Genomic DNA, 18,350 nt, shown 5'->3' with positions numbered 1-18,350 from the left:
AGTTGCTCATAAACTACGTTAATTAACGCATGTCGCGAATTTAGACGTGTCTTAATTAATATGCTATCTTTGTACTAGGTTGTCTTTCTTTCGTTTTCCTTTTTGGTCTGATATCTCTTGAATGGCGCCACGTAATTCAAAATGTGCAAAATGCGAGACATGATTTTACAACTTTATACGATTACAAGGAAAATTTACACTGTGCCGACAGGACAGGCCATTTTATCATTTCTGAACTTCCTACAGAGCCGTATTTACTGGATTTTTCGTACTTGAATCAGTTTCCATAAATAAATTGAAACATTATTTGAACAAGAAATCACAGTATTTCTAGAAGGTTTGCAACAAACTTGATGAAGCATACAAAGAGTCATCTGTTTATCCACTATCATATCTGATTAATTCTAATAACCAAATCCACCTTGAACCGGGTTTAACATTAGTCATTAAGCTAATGAGGATTTAAAATAGTTCCCGGCATAATAAAAACGCACACAAATGCCAATCATTTTCCTTCTGAATTAAAAATAACAGTAATCCTGCATTTAGAAGGCCGGACTGGTGGGTAGCTAGTCATTTCATAATTGCGGATATTACGTTATTAAGAGCTATAATTTATAGCRAAGTTTATAAAAATGTGATGAGGCRATTACATAGACAATTGGCTGTTAAACAAGACATTGTCTTTCCAAGGGTGAACGCTCGGTTTCAATTCGAAAAATCGCGATTTCCGCATGTGATWTTCTTTGTTCAGGTCTTCGCCCCTTTYATTGGGTCGATTTCCTCCAAAGTTCAGCAAAATATCAAAAAGATAAAAGGGCAAATCCCTTCGAGTTTTTGGATCGTTTCCAAGAATGTTACGTTMTTTCCGATAATATATGCCCCAGTTCTACCAAGTGGCTTGCTTTTCAGCATAAAGTTTCCACGTTTTGAATCGGTAAATTATTCATCAAACCATCATGAATTAAAACTAAATTTATTTCGACAAAATTCGGGTTTTGCGTTCAGCTTGATCCCTCTTTGTAATTTTAGCAAATATTTATATTGCGCGAATTCCTGATCCGTAACTTGGTCTCAGTTTACATATACGGTCGACTTCCTCGAGGTTCCAAATTTTACCTGCCCAAAATCGGTTAAAAACTTCTTTATTTCGTTTCGCACACAAAGAGCACAAAAGCGGGCGACTAGAAAAACCGGCACTTTGGGGCCCACAGATTTTGATTGGCTATTCACTACCGAAAAAGATCGGGACTGAAAAAAAAGTCTTTGAGTTATTTTAACGAGAATCTTTTAAGACCTTTAATTTTTTCAGTTTGGAGAACGAGCCAATTAGGCAGCGGGTTTCGATGATATTTCGGTGCGAATTTGGTCAGGTATTTTTGCGGCAAGGACGTTAAAGTTAACAGAATTATCTTGTTAAGGTCCCACTCATAATCATGATGCCTTGAAATCAAGGGCAATATTGAAATGTTTTCTTCTAATTAGTTTAAGGTTTGGAAAGTGTTTTTCAATTTTGCCAAAACGGCGTCAAAGTAACAATGATGTTGAAATTTCGCGCTTTTTGTGTGAAAACTGKGCAATATTTCCAAAATGATGTGAATATTAATAAATGCGTATTTCTGAGATATGAGCAAAAAGTTATAGTAAATATAAAGCMAAAAGTGTYGTCGTCGCGAAACGATAWACGATAGCTTTATTGTRTATTTTTTGGCAAAAGTCGCAGTTTCAGTTAGAGATTTTTTAATGAAAGTACRAAGCAAAAGTTTGRGAAAAAAATTTTTCTGCAGTTTSGCAAAAATTGCGAAAATGTGCAATGATCAAATTTAGCTTTTTCTATGAAACMTGCAAATTTTTCCTAACTGGYRCCTCACTTGCCTGGCAAATCGGGTTTTTAATCCTYTATCTAGTGGTAGAAAACGGGCTTCSCYCAAATGGTTGCTAATATAAGATTKAATATTGCTAATTGCTAATCTTAACTAATTAATTAATCAATAATAATAATGTTGAAAATGTGAAAAGTGACTGAACCTTTCCTCAGTTGCCYCTAATTTACTTGAAATAAACCATTTTTGCCACTGATGCTCACKTCGTTTGTTTATAATCGCCTGCCAAGCAAAGCCGCACATTTTCAAGAGTGGATAAATAGAAAAACATACGAATCAATTTCCGCCTGTTAATTATTTGAATCTGAAGACTACGTTTGCTGTATGCAAACGCGGTTCGGCGTTTTTCTTTTTCCTCATTAGGAAGGCATTATTTCATAAAACAATTTTCAATGGCTGATATTAACTTACAGACAAATTCAGGCCCTGTTGGCTGATTAATACCACATTGAACAACATCTAATACAAGCGGATAATAAAATCGAACGGCGATCTTTATGGTAATTAAATTCCGCTCTCGACTTCCATACATTAAAGCAGATGATATTATAAAGACGTACTCATCTTCATTCCTAATCCAACGCTTCCGGTAACTGTCTTAAGTGGTGTGTTTAAGTAGTTGGCTTGTTGTCTAAATTTATAATAACAAAAACCGGCATGTTGTACCGACAAGTAATCAAGCCCGATCCGCACTTTGACGCACCGAAAACAAACTGCACTAGCGTGAAATTTCCGTTTTGGGTTTTTTTCTACTTGACATCTGGAAAATTCGACTGGGTGACTTGGAATTGGAGAAGATTCCTATTTTTAGCTGGTTTTTATCAACATTAGTCAATTTTTATCGCGGCTTTAAAAGCAAAGCAAGAGCCTGAAGCTGAATCTCCAGAAAAAGCGAAATTGAAACTACTTTAAGAAAGTTCGCGGCCACTGTGATTGATGCACTCGAAAAACTCACTAGTTTCAATACTTCCAGAGGTTTTCTACTACAAAATTCATTGATTTTAAAAGAACAGACGCAGCAGCCAGTAAGTAAACGAGATTAATAAAACCACAAGAAATTAAATGAAATTTTAGGTCCAATATTTTTATGAGCAATATAAACAGGATGTTAAACTTTTTTTCAATTTCAAGTCAAATAACTTTTAGCGGGGGCTTTTTTACACCATAATAATTGTTTTGATTGGTGTTTCAAAATGGCATGATTCTAATGAATTTAATCATTCCGCATCTGAAATCCCGTGATAAATGTTCATGAATGTGAGGTGAGTGCGGACAATCTCCAAGAAGACATACAAATGTCTTCGACTTCCCTTGTTTGAAGATTTGATTTCAAGATTTCTATTTTATTGTTTTCATCTGGTTTTAAGTCCTATTTTCCAGGTTATTGAGCGTAATCAATTCAATTGAAAATTTTCATTCGTCTTTCCTATAAATTATCTCGTTTGTCCCTTGTCTTGTGCTGCTTCGATACCATTTGTCCAAACTTTTGCCAATGCATTTAGGTAAGCTTGCATTAATTTATCTTTACAGTTATGGCTTTTAGCCCCCATACAATACGGCTTCCTTGGGATGAATCCCCTTTAGAAATAAATAGCGTGAAGTCAAAGAATGTATTTAATTTTGAACAAGTTCAATTGCTTCCATTGTTGGTGGCCCTTTCCTTTGAAACTGTTCACTAATGGAACTCCAAAAAGGTATTTTCTACGAAAGCCACAATGAAAAATTTGATGTAATATGGATATATTCGATGTACTCATCGATATTGAGGCTAAAAATTAGCTTTTTCTTAACGAGTTTTTTTTTTACATTTTTTTCACGGTAGGAAACAACTTTAGTGTGTACTGAGGAAGGTAAAGGGCATGATTATCTTGTGCTGTAACCCATTAAATCGGAAACGTGCACAAAGAATAAAAATTAGCACCTTTAACCGAATTTCACGTAGGTGTGCTAATGACGGCTTCGTTGTTTCCGAGGCTCATAATGGCTCTTGTCTGCCGGTAAACGTATTATTTAGTACCAAAGAAGGTACACCACCATCCAATATTTCTTTGTTTTATTATGTAATGAGCGGATGGGTTGAATGCACAAAATTGCTACGTAAATGCTATAACACCTACTACCCGTCAACTGTTGAACTTTTCGATCTACCTTCTCGGCCGCATAATGTATGCTGGTTTAATTTTGCTTTGTCCAGGAACCGATTATTTATTTGCCAATATTTCGATTAAATTTGTCTGCATTTTTAGTCGGTACATTTGAGACGTAGATTTTTAAAAAACGGATCTCTGTGATTTTTAACTGCAAATACAGTTACAATAATTCTAGAAATTTTCTAACAGTAAAAGAAAATAAACGTCTATTTCAACTTGTTACTTAATTTTTTGTCATTTGGATCGTGTTTTCTTCGCCATTCTCTGCCATTCGGAAACCGCGATTTTAGGCCGTTGTAGAAAATAATTAGTAGAAAACGTCTAGAAGAAATTATTTTTCACGACGACCTAAAATAAAACTCCCCAGATTCACTGGTCTTTATTTAAATATCATCACCAAATTTAATATTTTTTCCTCAGAAGTTTTAAGTAATCAATTTCACATTTAACCACTTTGTCATCATGAATCTGGGGTGACTCCTTTTTCTCAACCAACCGAATCAGAACTTTTCAAATAAAATTTTCCCAGTTTTGAAGTACTTGCATGTGAATCATAAAGTTTCCAACACTTAATAAAATAAATAAATAATCTCATGGGCTACTGACATATTTACAGTATCTTTAACAGTCAGTGCTAGTGGTTTATGATTAATTCGCTGTGAAATCAAAAGCTTCAATAAGCTAAATTTACGCGCGCTTATCTATTGCATATATTATTTTTTTTATAAAAATGTGCAAAATGCAATATATTTTTCGAGTTCCAACACCAACTGAAAATGTTCTCACATGGTCCAGATGTTACATATTTACATCCATCAGTTTGCACCAGCTTTAAGTATTCGTAATAAATAGCCAATTACTTAAGACAAACTTCCGATAGCAAAATGTCGAATTCAAAAACATTAAATTATCTAATACACGCATTTCATAGGCACTCAATGAGGTCAAATAGCAATAACTCAGTAAGATCTTCTCATAAAACCATACTTTAAATTTAGCAACATGAACTAGATTATTCGAAACATTTTTCCAATTGCGTTCTTGTCGCTCGGTTTGGTAAAAAGTCCAAATATAAATGTAAGTAAACATTTTATTATGGAGTTGGCCTCAATGAAATCAGCTTCTTCTAATAAGAAAGATAATAAACCGTCAGTAGTCAACACGATAAAGTGTCTGCTTTATTTAATAAACTAGACAGAAAACTACAGACATCAAAGTATACAACATCCAGATGGGAGGCGAATCTGGGAACAAATTTAGATATTTTAGTTTTCCAAGCAAATATCTTTTAAATTGCTCATTTGGAAAAATATTCTTAACAGGTTGTCACTCCAGGAAGCTCATCAAAGCTTCCAAATGTCCATTAGAAAGTTTTCCACTCATATCATGACTCAGAAATAGTGAAACTTTGATCAATCCCAGACTAGTTTAAACAACCGAATTAGTATCAATTTAGCGATGTATATTTATCTAAATCGTAACAGAATCAATTCGGTTCGGCTGTAATTATGTGTTGGAAAATATATGGGTTAGGTCAACTTGGGTCGCCATTAAACCAATTTCAGTTCGATCTAGACCACATAAGTTCATGAGTAGATTTGTCACGTTTTACTATAGCGTGAGGAAAAATTGATTAACTTCCCTGTTGGAATAACAGTTTTTTTAATGCACTTTCATCGGTTTTCTGCAATATTTTAGGCATCTTTATTGCACCTGGAAGGAAGTGGAAGTGAACTCATAAAAATAAGCTCAGTTAAAGCATATGTTAGTAATCCAGTTCAGTTTGTTTGCAAATGGGATAACAAGCTAAAAGGCTTCGGAAGTAAAGCTATCAAATCTTATGAATAAAAATCTTCAGTCTCGATGAAATATTTATGGATTGTTTTATTTTCTTGGCATGCTCACTGAAATCAGGAAAGACGAGAAAGTCTTTAAATGTGCAGAGTTACGACAAAAGTAACAGATTAATATTCACTTAATTTATTTAGTTTATTTGTCACAGCATACTTTTCTCATTGTCTTCTAGTGCACTTCTGTAGTTTAATAGCGTTTTATCCAAGGAAAGGAATATTATAATTTTAGCGCGAAAAAGTCGTTGTTCAATTTAAACTGTAGTTTATTTGGGTTAATTTTATTGTATTATTGTGACTTCATACTGTGGGAAACTTAAATTCATTGTTCAACACTTACACTTTTCAGTGCCAGGTAATTAATTTAATTCAAACCACTTTTGAAAATTTTCAATTTGATTAATTTTTTGTATTGTTGTAAGTACATGTAGCAAACCGAGTGTGTTTTGTTCACATTATCTGTTCTTTTAATAAAAATATATTAACGTAGGTACATGCAACACTTCAAAAAGATGTAAATAATCAGTATAAAATATTCTAAATCAATTTAAAGCCTGCGTAAATATTAAACAGTTTCCTTATTTGGTCAAATGTTGCGAACAAATCTCTTGTAAGAATAAACGACAAATTTATGTAAATAGTTGTATTTAGAGCTGCCTTACTTTCAGCAGTTTAATGCAAAAACAGAAATTTTATCGATCAATAGTTCAGAGAAAGAAATTAATAGTAGTCTGTAAGCCTGAAAGTGTTCATTTTAATTGACCGTTGCTGTTAGACGTTTTGCAAATTAGAATCTGTTTTAGTGGAATTATTTAAGCCAAAAGTGAATGACTTTAAAGTGGAAATGTATTTGGTATTTTAAGTATCATTTTCAATAAAACAATATTGATTATTCTGTAGTTTTTTTTGTTTTGTCTCATCATCAGAAGAACACATCTTCCATGAAAATTGTTATTAAATATTTTTTTCAATTAAAATATTGTTGCTCTAAGTTAGTTTTTCATATTCAGAAAAATATTGCGTTCTTAATGGGAGATTTGTATCACAATTCCCTTTCGAAGAGTTGAAAATTATATACATTTTAACATGCAACATTTTACATAAAATTCCTGATCCCAGATAGAAAATATGTAAAGGTTTTACTATAATCTGATACATAAGCTCCTGATACTGACTTGCTTTTTCCAGCGAGAGTCTTAAATGGAAATCGAACGAAATTCTTAATTAGCTTTTGTTGAGGAGATAACAAATCCAACAGCACTCAGGCCGCAAAAGGCAGCAAACAACTCCCAATATGAGCAGTCGCTGGGAAAGTCGGCCCCGGTGCCCCTTTTTCATTATTATTAATTTAAATTTGGACGTGTGGCACGCCACTTTTGAGAGCCACTTAAGGCCCCCATAAACTTATCAGCATGTTTCAATTTCCGTTCATTTAAATTGATTAGTATTTATTTGAATTCAACTTAGTATTTGAACGTTGACTGTTTTCAAAACGTATTTGTAGTAAATTTTTCGTTCAAGTATTTGGTTCTTTTTTGCTACTGCGGAGTTTGCAGAGGATGAACGAAGATTTCTTTAAGAATTAATTATTGAAGAATGAATGGAAGCAAGGAATTTTCCAGTTCTAGAAGAGAATGAATGCGAAAATCTGATAATGTCGATCACGACAATATGAAAATACGATTCGTTCGACTTGGAAGTGTTGTCTGGCGATACCAGGAACTAAAATACGGGACAGATTGTATTCGGTCGGTGCATGGATAATAAATCGAAATAAATCTTTCACTTCACACCTCTGCAAAATCGACTGGGGAGAAACTAACGACACGATTTTCGCCCACAGCTTGCCATTTGGTCCGATCTGGGTAAAAATGGGCTTTAGGCGTCGAGTTGCAACATTTCTGCAATCACGAAGGAAAAACGCTAAATAAATGTTGATACGACACGCACTCGAGCAAATTTGCTCAGAAAATGGCACTTTGCACTGTAAAAATAGGAAAAGTTACAGGGAGTGGCCAACATACAATTTTATTGGATAATTAGGTTGAGGTCGTAAAAAATAGCAAGAAGGGCGTGTGTGTACTATCTAAAGTTTCAGGACATGTCCACTTAAAAAAGAAAATATATAACTACAATATTTTATTTTTGATTAAATTTAGTGGACTGTTAATCAATTTTTATTTGCTTTATTAAATTTACATCTATTTCTATATATTTTGTAATGGAACCAACAAAGTAAATCTAGGCGATTGAAAAAAAACAAAGTAAAAATCTCAGTTTTTCACGAAATAAATTTTTATTCAAAAAACACTCCCTCAAAACTGATGGCAGCTAGAAAGTTATGTTTAATGCCCCTATAATGGCGAATGCAAATAATTGGCTAATATCACTTTGCTACCCCGATTCTTCAATTGTTGGCGATTTTTCAAAATAGGATGTTGAAAGTTACAATTTTCACCGTTCCCAATCGACAGTTTTTTTTCAAAAGTTCCTAACTAAAAAAAAAAATGGTTTTTACTCCGTTCGATAGCCACAAATAAGTTCGATTATCTCTAGAAATAACCACTTTTATTTGTATTTTCTTGGTTGTGGGCGAGTTTTAAAACTAAATGTTGAAATCTTAATTTATCTCGAATTGCAATTTTTAAATTCTTACTTGGAGAGTAGACCAGTTGGTGCGTCTCTTTTTATGCCATTCTACAGAGGAAATTTGTGTCCATTATTTCTGTGAGTGTCACTTTTCTACATCTTTCGTCAATTGTTGACGATTTTTCACTTTGGAATGTTGAAAGGTTCAATTTTCTTCACTCGACAAGTTTTCTTTCAAACATTCTTTACTCAAAGTAAAACTAAGGTAGTCGGAAAGTCAAGACTGTTGTATCAATTGTTGACGAGTTTTTAAACGTTAGTTCAAGTTTAGATTTCGCTTTTTTTTAATTCACAATTTTTTTGCATTTTCATGATAAGTATAAAGTTTTACAATATATACAAAATAATAGTCAACGGTAATTTGTGGAAAAAGCACCGAAAATTTCTATTTAAATATTAAGTTTTGCTACCGAAATGATAGTTTGGTGCTTTTTTCATTTGCTGATATAAATTTGCGCAACTGAAACCGTTTCGATGAATTTTGTTCAAAGCTACTGGAACAGAGTAAATTATTATTTTTTGTCTTCAACGGAAATGGAAACAGGGAATCTCGTGAATATAATATGGAAAAATGTGTTTTTATGCAAATAATGCTTGCTCTTGCTAGTCCAATTTAACTAAGAACAGAAAGAGTCGCATATTCCCAATTTTTTTCTGCTTTCTTTCCAGTTGTTGCTCTAGTTTCTTTGACGCGTTTACTTTCACAATTTACTTAATTTTGAATTCAGTTTTTAAATGCTTCAGCCTGAAAAACACTGTAATTAACTGTTTAGATTGAAAAATTTTGTGAGAATTTACGTCTTGACTGAACGAAAAAACAAATCCAATATTTTAATAGTTTCATAATTAATCCATCCATCGTTTTGCGCATTTCATCGGTGTTTGTTACGATATTCATCTGAGACCCGGTAATTTATGTCTGCATATTCAAAGTGCTCTCGAATTGAAATAACAAACCTAACATACATTGCACGGATAATCGCGAAATTACAAGCCATTGTTCTTGAACGCGATATATCGCCGAGATAGCGGTTTTTATGTTAATTGAATGTATAAATGCCCTTTCGGCAACTTTATAAAGTTATCAACTACGCAATTTCTAGAACAATCGCATTATTTCGTGACATTTCCAACATTCCAGTTAAAAGGGTAACTTTCTTAGCAATTCCTTTTGCAAGTTTTTCCGCAACAGTGATTAATTTTGATTTTCTTTGCTTCGCATAGACTTAAAAGAAACCACTTCTCGATATAAATATTCAATGATTCGCTTCAACGGCGCCCTTCAGTCGGACGTGATATCTCTGGTTTTTACTTAAATTTACCAGATTTTCCAGGTCCATGAACCTTCGTGCCAAGATAAATTTGACAAACATTTCAACGATAACTTTTGTATTAATTATTAATATATTTTTATCTATGAAATTTATTATGATTAAAATCACAATGTGTTAATGGAACCGATATGGTTTTACGGAGTGTTTTCTCCAATTGAATAACACCTTTAACTGTTTAACGTACTGCATACATTTTTTCTCTTCAATTCAATAAAATTGGGAAGAATTTGATAGTTTCGAGTGCTCGCATTAAAGCTGCGGAGATAAAAATACCGGCAAATTATACACAATGCTTGCGTACTAATTTTATAAATACCTCAAATCCTGATAAACATACCTTTAGTTTATCTGGGTCAACTGATGCACATTGCTAAGATCTGATACTCAATAGATTATATGGCCAGCATATATTTTGAACTCCGCATCATTGATCAAACCAGTCGATAAGTTTGTTTGAACACTTTAAGAACAAGAAACAATTACGGGTTGCTAAAGAACACAGAAAGGAATATTTTATCGGTTTTAACAGAAGTTTATTAACAAATTCCTTCTTCTAGCGCTTCTGAATTAATGCCAACGACAATTTATTGCATGGAAATATCATTAAAAGTTGCCCCTAATCCTTATCCTGCAATCTTCAGTTCCTGTTAAATAGAGCAAAGCTGTCAAGGATCGAATAAAGTTTCCTTTCGAGATCAATTAGCCCAGATGGGAATAATATAGATATTTTTCGGATTTCATTGGGGTGCACCCGCATTGTATTTCGACCAATTACATTAACTATTGAACATATTCAGTCGAATATACAGAGAGATCTGCACAAGAAGTAAATACCAGTATATTCAATTTTGTTTTTCGGCTAAAAGTTTGGATTTAAAAAAAGTTAGGGTAGATTAATTGATTATTTGGTACTGAAAAAGAGCGAAGTAGAAAATTCAGAAATCAATCAAGAAATTCAATCATTCAATCAGAAAACGTCAAATAAATCTACTGAAAATATTGGATTTCTACATTAATCAAGTGAAAAAAGAATAATGAAATTCATGATTGAAATAAAACGAACGCGTTCAGTAAGAGATTAAAAGTAAAACTCCAATTTTACTCAATTGATCAAGAGATTGGAAAAAAATCGGACGGTAAAGAAAAATTAAAGTATAAAAAGTTTCAAAGTTTCCAAAGAGCATTCAGATCGATTGGCTGGGGATTGATACAAACTGGAAATGTTGGCATAAATCAAGGCCCAAAATCCCAATAGTGAACGCCTTCTTAATTAAAATACCTTATTAAATAAAATAAAATAAAATAAAATTCCTGTGCCATCCTGTATATCTTTTCATCATTAGTGGGTCACGAAAATGGCCTTCTGGGCACGCTGCTTACAACCACCCTCAATAGATTCACTTTTCAGCCCCGTTTGCCTTTGTTGTATCAACCCTCGGATGTTCACTTTTGCAGGCTATTTATTATTACTCAACTTGGCGGAAAACAACTAATGTATTTGTGATTTATAGAGAATGAGATGAATATCTTTGCTGATACCCTTGGAGAAATATAGTTACGAAACAGGCAATAAAATGTCGATTTTCAAATCTGAATTAAACTGCTCAACAAAATGAAAGTTACACAGTCAAATTTGCCCTAACTTTTGAACTGGATACTGATTGCTTTGAGCGATTTTGTTTTAATTTAAATTTAATTAATTTAACAATGTAAGACTAAAATTCGATTTTCAGAATGAATAAAAAATTACCCAAATCAGAATTGCTCCCGAAGTCTGTGACTTTGGAAGATTTTCAACTAAGTGAAGTTTAGTTAATATTTTGTTCATTTATGCAAGTCGCTATATTGAATTTTTCTTTCAATTCGATTGTGAAGTTTTAGCTTCATTATGAGCCCCAAATTTTGGAAATACAAAACCAAGAAGTTTATTTTCTTAAACCAATCTGCAAATAATCGAGATACCCTTTCAGTAATTTTGCATTTTCATTTGCCACCCTGTAGCAGCCCCGAATGGAAAAAGATCCATTAAATACCGGTTCAAACAAAATCAATTCACTCCCAGCAGTCAGAATTTATTCAGTTCCAAAATTTGCCAGTATAACGTTGATTTTTTCAGCAGTTTAGTACGAATAAACGTCGATGTTACCATATGCTGAAAGAAATGCCTCTGCAACGTTCGTTGTTCTAATTTCTAAACGCAAAACTAAAATAATTAATTGTTGTCGCATAGTTTTCCATTGGATGTTTTTCAGTCCACTAAAATAAACTTCACACGTAGGCGACCATTCGTGGCCTTTATATTAATGCACGATAAATTTCGAAAACTTTCGAAAACACAACTGTGACACTAATGTTTTGCAACTGAATGACGGAATATCATTGAACAAGTATTCCTTTCAAGAACAGTGCAAGCGTTATGTAACACGCGGTTATTAAGCAGATAGATTTAAAAGAGGCACTGGAGCAAACAGCAAAATTATCCAAAGACATTTACTGGTATGACACACTACGGCAATACATATTTTGAAACTTTTCTGTTACCAACATCCAGATACGTCCAGCGTTTACATGGGGCAGGTCTTCTTCTTGCGTCTTCTGCTTCTTCGTCTACGTTTCCCACAACGACCTCTCGATCGAGATTTCCGTCGTCTACGTTTCCCCTTACCTTTCTTCCTCATACTGCATGCTTGTTTATAGAATTTGTGCCTCTCTTGGTCATTCATCTTACACCTAGCATAGATAAACCGTGAATGGCCGCACAATTGGCAATTAATTTCTAAACCTTACCAGCATTTTGCGCCTTCCACCGCAATTTTACTTTGAGGCCATCGACAGTGTTTCTTCCTGAACACTCGCAAGTAGTTAAGGAAAGGGTTTTTTGTTTTTACTCCTGGTCTACATTTGCGCCCCCTCCTTCTCCTGGATCTCCTACGAGATCGTTTTCCACATGACCGACGACTGGATCTTTAAAAAAACGAAGCAATATCAGAAAAACCATTTGAAGCATATTCTACGTGACATCACAGTTTCAGCATAAAGAGCGAAATGTATGAATCAATTAATTTAATGTAAATTTTTGCTGATTTTGGAGTAGAAACATGACGGTTCACCCTTCTTAAGGTAACAACAATATTGGGTTTTATTACCTAAATGTATTAGCTTCAGGTAAGCCAATTGTTAAATTTCATGATTTAAAGTAAATACTGATTTCTACATTATCTATACTTATTTGAATAAATTCATTTTCAATATTATGATTTCGGATAGAGTAGAACAATAAAAAATTCCCCTATTTTGCAGAGTTCTGTCGCGAAATCCATAAAAAACAAAGGTTTTTAATAACTGCATCGAGCACGCAGACCCGATCAAAATCAACAGTTTAAGCTGAAAAATCTCAACACTCACCTCCTTCTTCTGAATCTGGATCTGCATTTCCGACTGCTTCTTCTCCTACGACTTCTACTCCTACCTTTTTTCCCGCAGTATACGCTAACCGGAATGTGCCTACAGCCGGACCTTGAGCAAGATCGGCTCATGCCGAGAATGGAACGAATAATACGTAAAATTTTGAATTAAAAAAATTATCACATTATTAAGCACAACTTGAAATTTGATTTACGCATTTTGGAGTTTTGACAAAATTTGACAATTTTTTCAAACAAACGTTTCCACGGGCACGGTGTCATTTTTTATTCTCATGGGTAGAGTATAATTTTGCCTATTGTTTATCTTATCCTATGGTACAAGGTGGAGGGATACTATCTGGAAATTTAGCTCAGTGGGATTTCAACGTCATCTTCTCTCAGGGTGCTGATGGATTGAGGCACATCCTCCTTTCATCTGGATTTTTCCATGTATTTATTAATATTTTTTGCATATTAAGCCATCTTTATAGGTGCGGAATTTGTTTAAAAAAATATCAGAAGGTGTATGCCAAGAAGAACTGCTTCTTCAGAACAGTTTTATCAGACTGGTCGCGGTACTGATAAGGCCGACCCCAGTCAAGTTCTTTTATTTTTATTTTTATTTCTGTTTGTTTTCTTATAAGTTTGTCATATACAGTTTTAACCATTTTAGACCGTTTTAACTAGTTTTTAACTAGTTTTGACTATTTTTAACCATTGTTTGACATGTTTTGTTAGGTGCTCTGGGGGTTGTTTGATTCTGATTTGGCAACGGCCCTGATGATGACTTAATTGTCGAAAGCGCTTGGCCTTAATTAATAATTACATACACACTTCGTTCCAAAAAAATATTCAATACGGAACTAAAGTTATCGCTCAAGCTAAATTTTCTGAATACTTGTTTTATGATTTTAATATATTTTTATATTTCCTGTTTCAATATTTTTCCAAATCCTAACTCAAACACTTTTTGTATACATCAAGAGGAGCTTGTTAGGTCGAAGACTATGCGACGAGCTTAAAAAACACAAATGAAAACAGTAAAAGAACTTTAGAACTATTTTTCGTAGAAAAATCAAATCGCTCTAATGACCAAGATTATCGTCAGGAAGAGAAGAATCTAACGAGCTCAAAATTCACTATTACGTTTACTATTTTTTTGAAAAAACGCAAAATACCTCACATTTTATACGATTTTTTCCCAAAATAAATGCACCCATCTGATTAAAAAGCACAATAGAAATTTGAGACCCAAATAATCGAAAATTATGCCCTATTTTGAGTGGTTTTCGAGTAATTTTGGTCTTTAATCGACGACATTTTTCTTACCATAGTCTCAAACACCCCATTTATTATGAATAAGGAAGCTTGTTAGGCCTAAAACTATGTATTGAGCTCTAAAATCACACACACAGAAGATTTTTAGCTGAAAAACTGAATTTTTATATTCTTTTAGATACTTCTTTACCATGTTACCTTCTAAAATTTGATCCAGTGACGGCGCAAAATAGTATATTTCTCAAGATTTTATATTCGCTTTTTATTGGCCATCTTTTCATTTTCTCGCTTTAAGCGCTAAAGTTAACTGTATTTTCATTTACTTTCTTTGAAGTTCTTTTAATAAATTGAGCCCAATTTAATATAAAAGTGCTAGAGTAAAGACTGAAAAGTCCATATTGCAATCAAAATTTACTTTATTGCCTCAGAAAACAACATCCAACAAAGAATGACATGTATTTTGTTGCTATTGCAAGCAGAACGCGATCGTCTTCTTCTTGACTTCATACTTCATAGAAATGCCCTGAAAAATTTAGAGCATAAAACAATCGGAAAGGTAGTATTATGGCGTTATTAATCTAAACATGCGTAGAAACACTGTATGAGATGGAAAAATTGTTAAAGTTGCTAAAAATTGAATAGTCAAATTTTTTAATCCCATTAAATCTCAGCATTTAAGGCAAATAAAGACAGTGGAAAACATATAACTTTCGAAAGAAAACATATACAACAAAAGTTGCAATATAAAAAAACACAATTTAATTCCACATTTTTTTAATGAAATTAATATAGCGTTTTGTTTCAGGTTATTAGTCGGTGCCCCCTTAGGTCAGAACTTGCAGCCAGATACCAATTACTCAGGAGCAGTGTTCAAATGCCCCATTTCTGAGTTGGATCAGGATTGCATCCAAATTGAGACTGATGGACAGCGGCGTACGTATTCATACTTTCTAGCATCATTTTTAGATTCTTCTAGATTGAGCCTTCTTAGATAAAAAAAATGATATAGAAGTTATATGTTTAGTCATATTTAGGAGCGATCAGTGTTGTTTACATCCCACTAGAGGAATAGAGCGAGGTTATAGACCCCACACAGTTAGATGTTTCGTGTTAGTTTTTGCCTATTTGTCTGTTGTTTTTTTATTCGAGGCAAGGAAGTGTTTAATGATGTCGAGATTAATCCTAACGGGCTTTTCTTCGGATTATCGCTTTTACTTGCCTCGATTAGTTTTTTGTGTAAAGGTTATGGATTATAAAGGCGGAAACAAATGGAAGATCTAATCAAACGCATTTTTTTCTTCAATTAATGTTTTCCACTTTAAGTATTTAGTTCTTCCATTTCAACTGACCTATGCAACTGTTTTTTTAGTAGCGTGATTACACTTTTCAAGACACTATTCCATTTTTAGACGCTTTAGGTGTGATTTTTCATAAAACTGGAGTTTAGTGATTGAAAGTGTACAAACTTGTCTGCGTCTTTTTTATCGGGGAGTGTTTAGTTTTGAAATTTCAACACCGATAATTGGGAGTTTTTGTGTAGATTTATGTCCTAGATAGAAGTTTTTGCAAAAGAAGCGCACTGAAAGTTTCAGACCGATACTGACTCACACACTTGAACACTGTACAATTTTTTTAGAATCAATTACCCGGAGACCTAAATATTTTTCAGACGTTATGTTAAAACAAATATTTTTATTTTCTTTTCACTTTAATTTAAAAATTATTTTGTGCCCAAAAGGGAGTGGCGTTCTTTTGCATAAAACTAAATTCAACGAGACGGAAGTTCTACGAGTAATTTTTGTGTTTTTGTTTTCGGGATTCACTTGCAGAGGCCGGAGGGAGGTATTTATGTAAGTGGTGGTCTCGAACCAAACGAGAGGTACCAATTGAGTTTTATGGTGCCGCCTCGGTAATAGCATGAGTATTTTGCTGATTTTTTAATTAGTCGCATGCCCTCACTTGCACGAGTAGACTCGCGCGGTGGTTTTGATGCCCGATATTACAGGTGACATGTAGAGTGTAGATTTGCCTTCGGAAAATTGGGTACTGCAACATTCACTCATTACATTTCTAACGTTCAACTTCCACAGTTGAAAGTTATACTTATATCAAATCTGGTTCGTCTGATTTGAGGTAAACGTTCATACATTTACTTTAACTAGCGAACTGAAAACTTTATTTGGAGTTGTTTTAGGTAAACTCCAGCAATTTCCCCTTTGGAACAACAAAATGATAAAAGTTACCTGCGAAAAGCCCATTTTATCGTCAATTCCACGAATCGAGGACATTCAACGGAACAACCTGATAATGAGGATCGATTTTGATTACAATTAGGAAATTCTAGCCAAATTTGCAGCAACTGTATTTCATTTTTTATAAAGGTTGTTTCCAAAAAAAAATAAGAAAATCAAGCTTTATTTGTGGCTGGCTTTTAGATTTTCATTGGCCATATTTTTGCCATGTCGAAGTTTACAGATAGTCCTTACATGTGATTCACTTAGTCACCGGTTTAATAAAGTGCACAAAAAAACTCAGTCAAAAAATGTTGCTGTTTTGCATCTGTTTTTAAGAAATAATCCATCTGATCCAACGGAGTTTCCGATATCGAATTAGTGGCTGTAACTTGAAATTTTTGAAGCTTTTATTTTGTAATTTTCATTGCTGTACCCAAATTTCCAACCATGAACGTGTAGCTGTAGTGTCTGTAAATAGAGCTTCTGTAAATTAAATAAAATGTAGATACACTATCACATGTAAATAAACATCAAATGTTTCTCGGAAAATCCTTATAAAATTATTATTTTATGTGTTTTGCACTCAAAATTCATTAAGTTATTTTCGGAATTAACCGGGAATTATTACGTAAAAGTCGAAAATTTTTGCATAGCTGCAACTGATGAAACTTACATATATTTGCTGAACGATAAGATATGGTAACAACACACGTACTTTGTCAAACTCTGTTAAAGTTTAATTTAATTTTCCAGGATGTTCGCCCGTTCTTGACTGTTTGGAAAAAAATGTTCCCACTTTATTAAAAATAATATAAAACAGATTATACATTACATAAAACAAACATAAACAAGTCGAAAATAATTTGCATGATTACTTGATAATACGGTACGTTGGGGATAATTACACTAACTAAGGTCTTCGACTTTAACAACAAATTTACAATGTTCTTGGGGCAGTTTATCTGGACATTGAAACATTTTTATACAATTTATAGTTACACTGACACAGTGGACTATTTTAACGTGACTAAACCTAAATTAATGTTGAGAATAATAGCAACATCTGACCTAATAAGAGTTAATAACAGAACTTACTTAAACCACAAATTGCTCACTTTTTTGAAATTTTGCTGTTATCTTTGCATTTATTCATTGATAATTCCATTTTTTTTAAATATTTTAATTTACTTGAAGATGTTCTACTGTTAAAAAGCAAAAGATCCGATTCACTTCAATAATTGGAGTCTTGAAAAAATGAGAAAGTGCTATTTTTCGATCATTAATTAATGGCTCTATTTGCTGTTTGAATTGATTCAAAGTAATTTATTTACAAGGTGTTCGGAAAATCAACTTTTGGAAAACGGCCTTCGGCATTATTCTGAGCTGTTTAGACGTCTTAATTCTCACGTCTAAAAAAAACAGCGGATTTTTTCCTCAGAGACTTGAAATGAAAATATGAAAAGCTGAAAAAATGTAAAACTGGAAATTCTTTACTAATCAAACCGATGGTTATTTATTCACACTGATACATTCTAAGTTTACTTACTTATTAACCGAACACCTTGTAT

At 33.3% G+C, this 18,350-nt stretch overlaps 2 protein-coding genes across 3 annotated transcripts in view; one reads left to right on the top strand and one right to left on the bottom strand.

Annotated features, from left to right (window-relative positions):
* Positions 1–18,350, top strand: part of LOC125503539 (integrin alpha-PS1-like) — a 72,469-nt gene that overhangs the window by 47,875 nt on the left and 6,244 nt on the right. The window contains exons 2-3 of one of the 2 annotated variants that reach the window (XM_048664110.1): positions 15,354–15,481; positions 16,378–16,398. In XM_048664110.1, coding sequence (XP_048520067.1) covers positions 15,354–15,481; positions 16,378–16,398 — 149 coding nt within the window. The remainder of the gene's footprint in view (positions 1–15,353; positions 15,482–16,377; positions 16,399–18,350) is intronic. The other variant, XM_048664111.1, reaches the window with a different exon arrangement.
* On the bottom strand, positions 12,343–13,542 carry LOC125503540 (protamine-like). The gene is made up of 3 exons (XM_048664113.1): positions 13,272–13,542; positions 12,654–12,830; positions 12,343–12,596 (listed from the first exon to the last, which is right to left on the bottom strand). The coding sequence occupies exons 1-3, from the start codon at positions 13,400–13,402 to the stop codon at positions 12,431–12,433; spliced, it is 474 nt and encodes a 157-aa protein (XP_048520070.1). The 5' UTR covers positions 13,403–13,542; the 3' UTR covers positions 12,343–12,430.

The sequence above is a fragment of the Dendroctonus ponderosae genome, unplaced genomic scaffold (assembly GCF_020466585.1).
Source record: "Dendroctonus ponderosae isolate FM_Combo_2020 unplaced genomic scaffold, Dpon_F_20191213v2 Dpon_F_20191213_2, whole genome shotgun sequence".
Lineage (NCBI taxonomy): Eukaryota > Metazoa > Arthropoda > Insecta > Coleoptera > Curculionidae > Dendroctonus > Dendroctonus ponderosae.
Note: the sequence above shows the minus strand (reverse complement) of the source record. Positions and strands in the feature narration are given on the sequence as shown.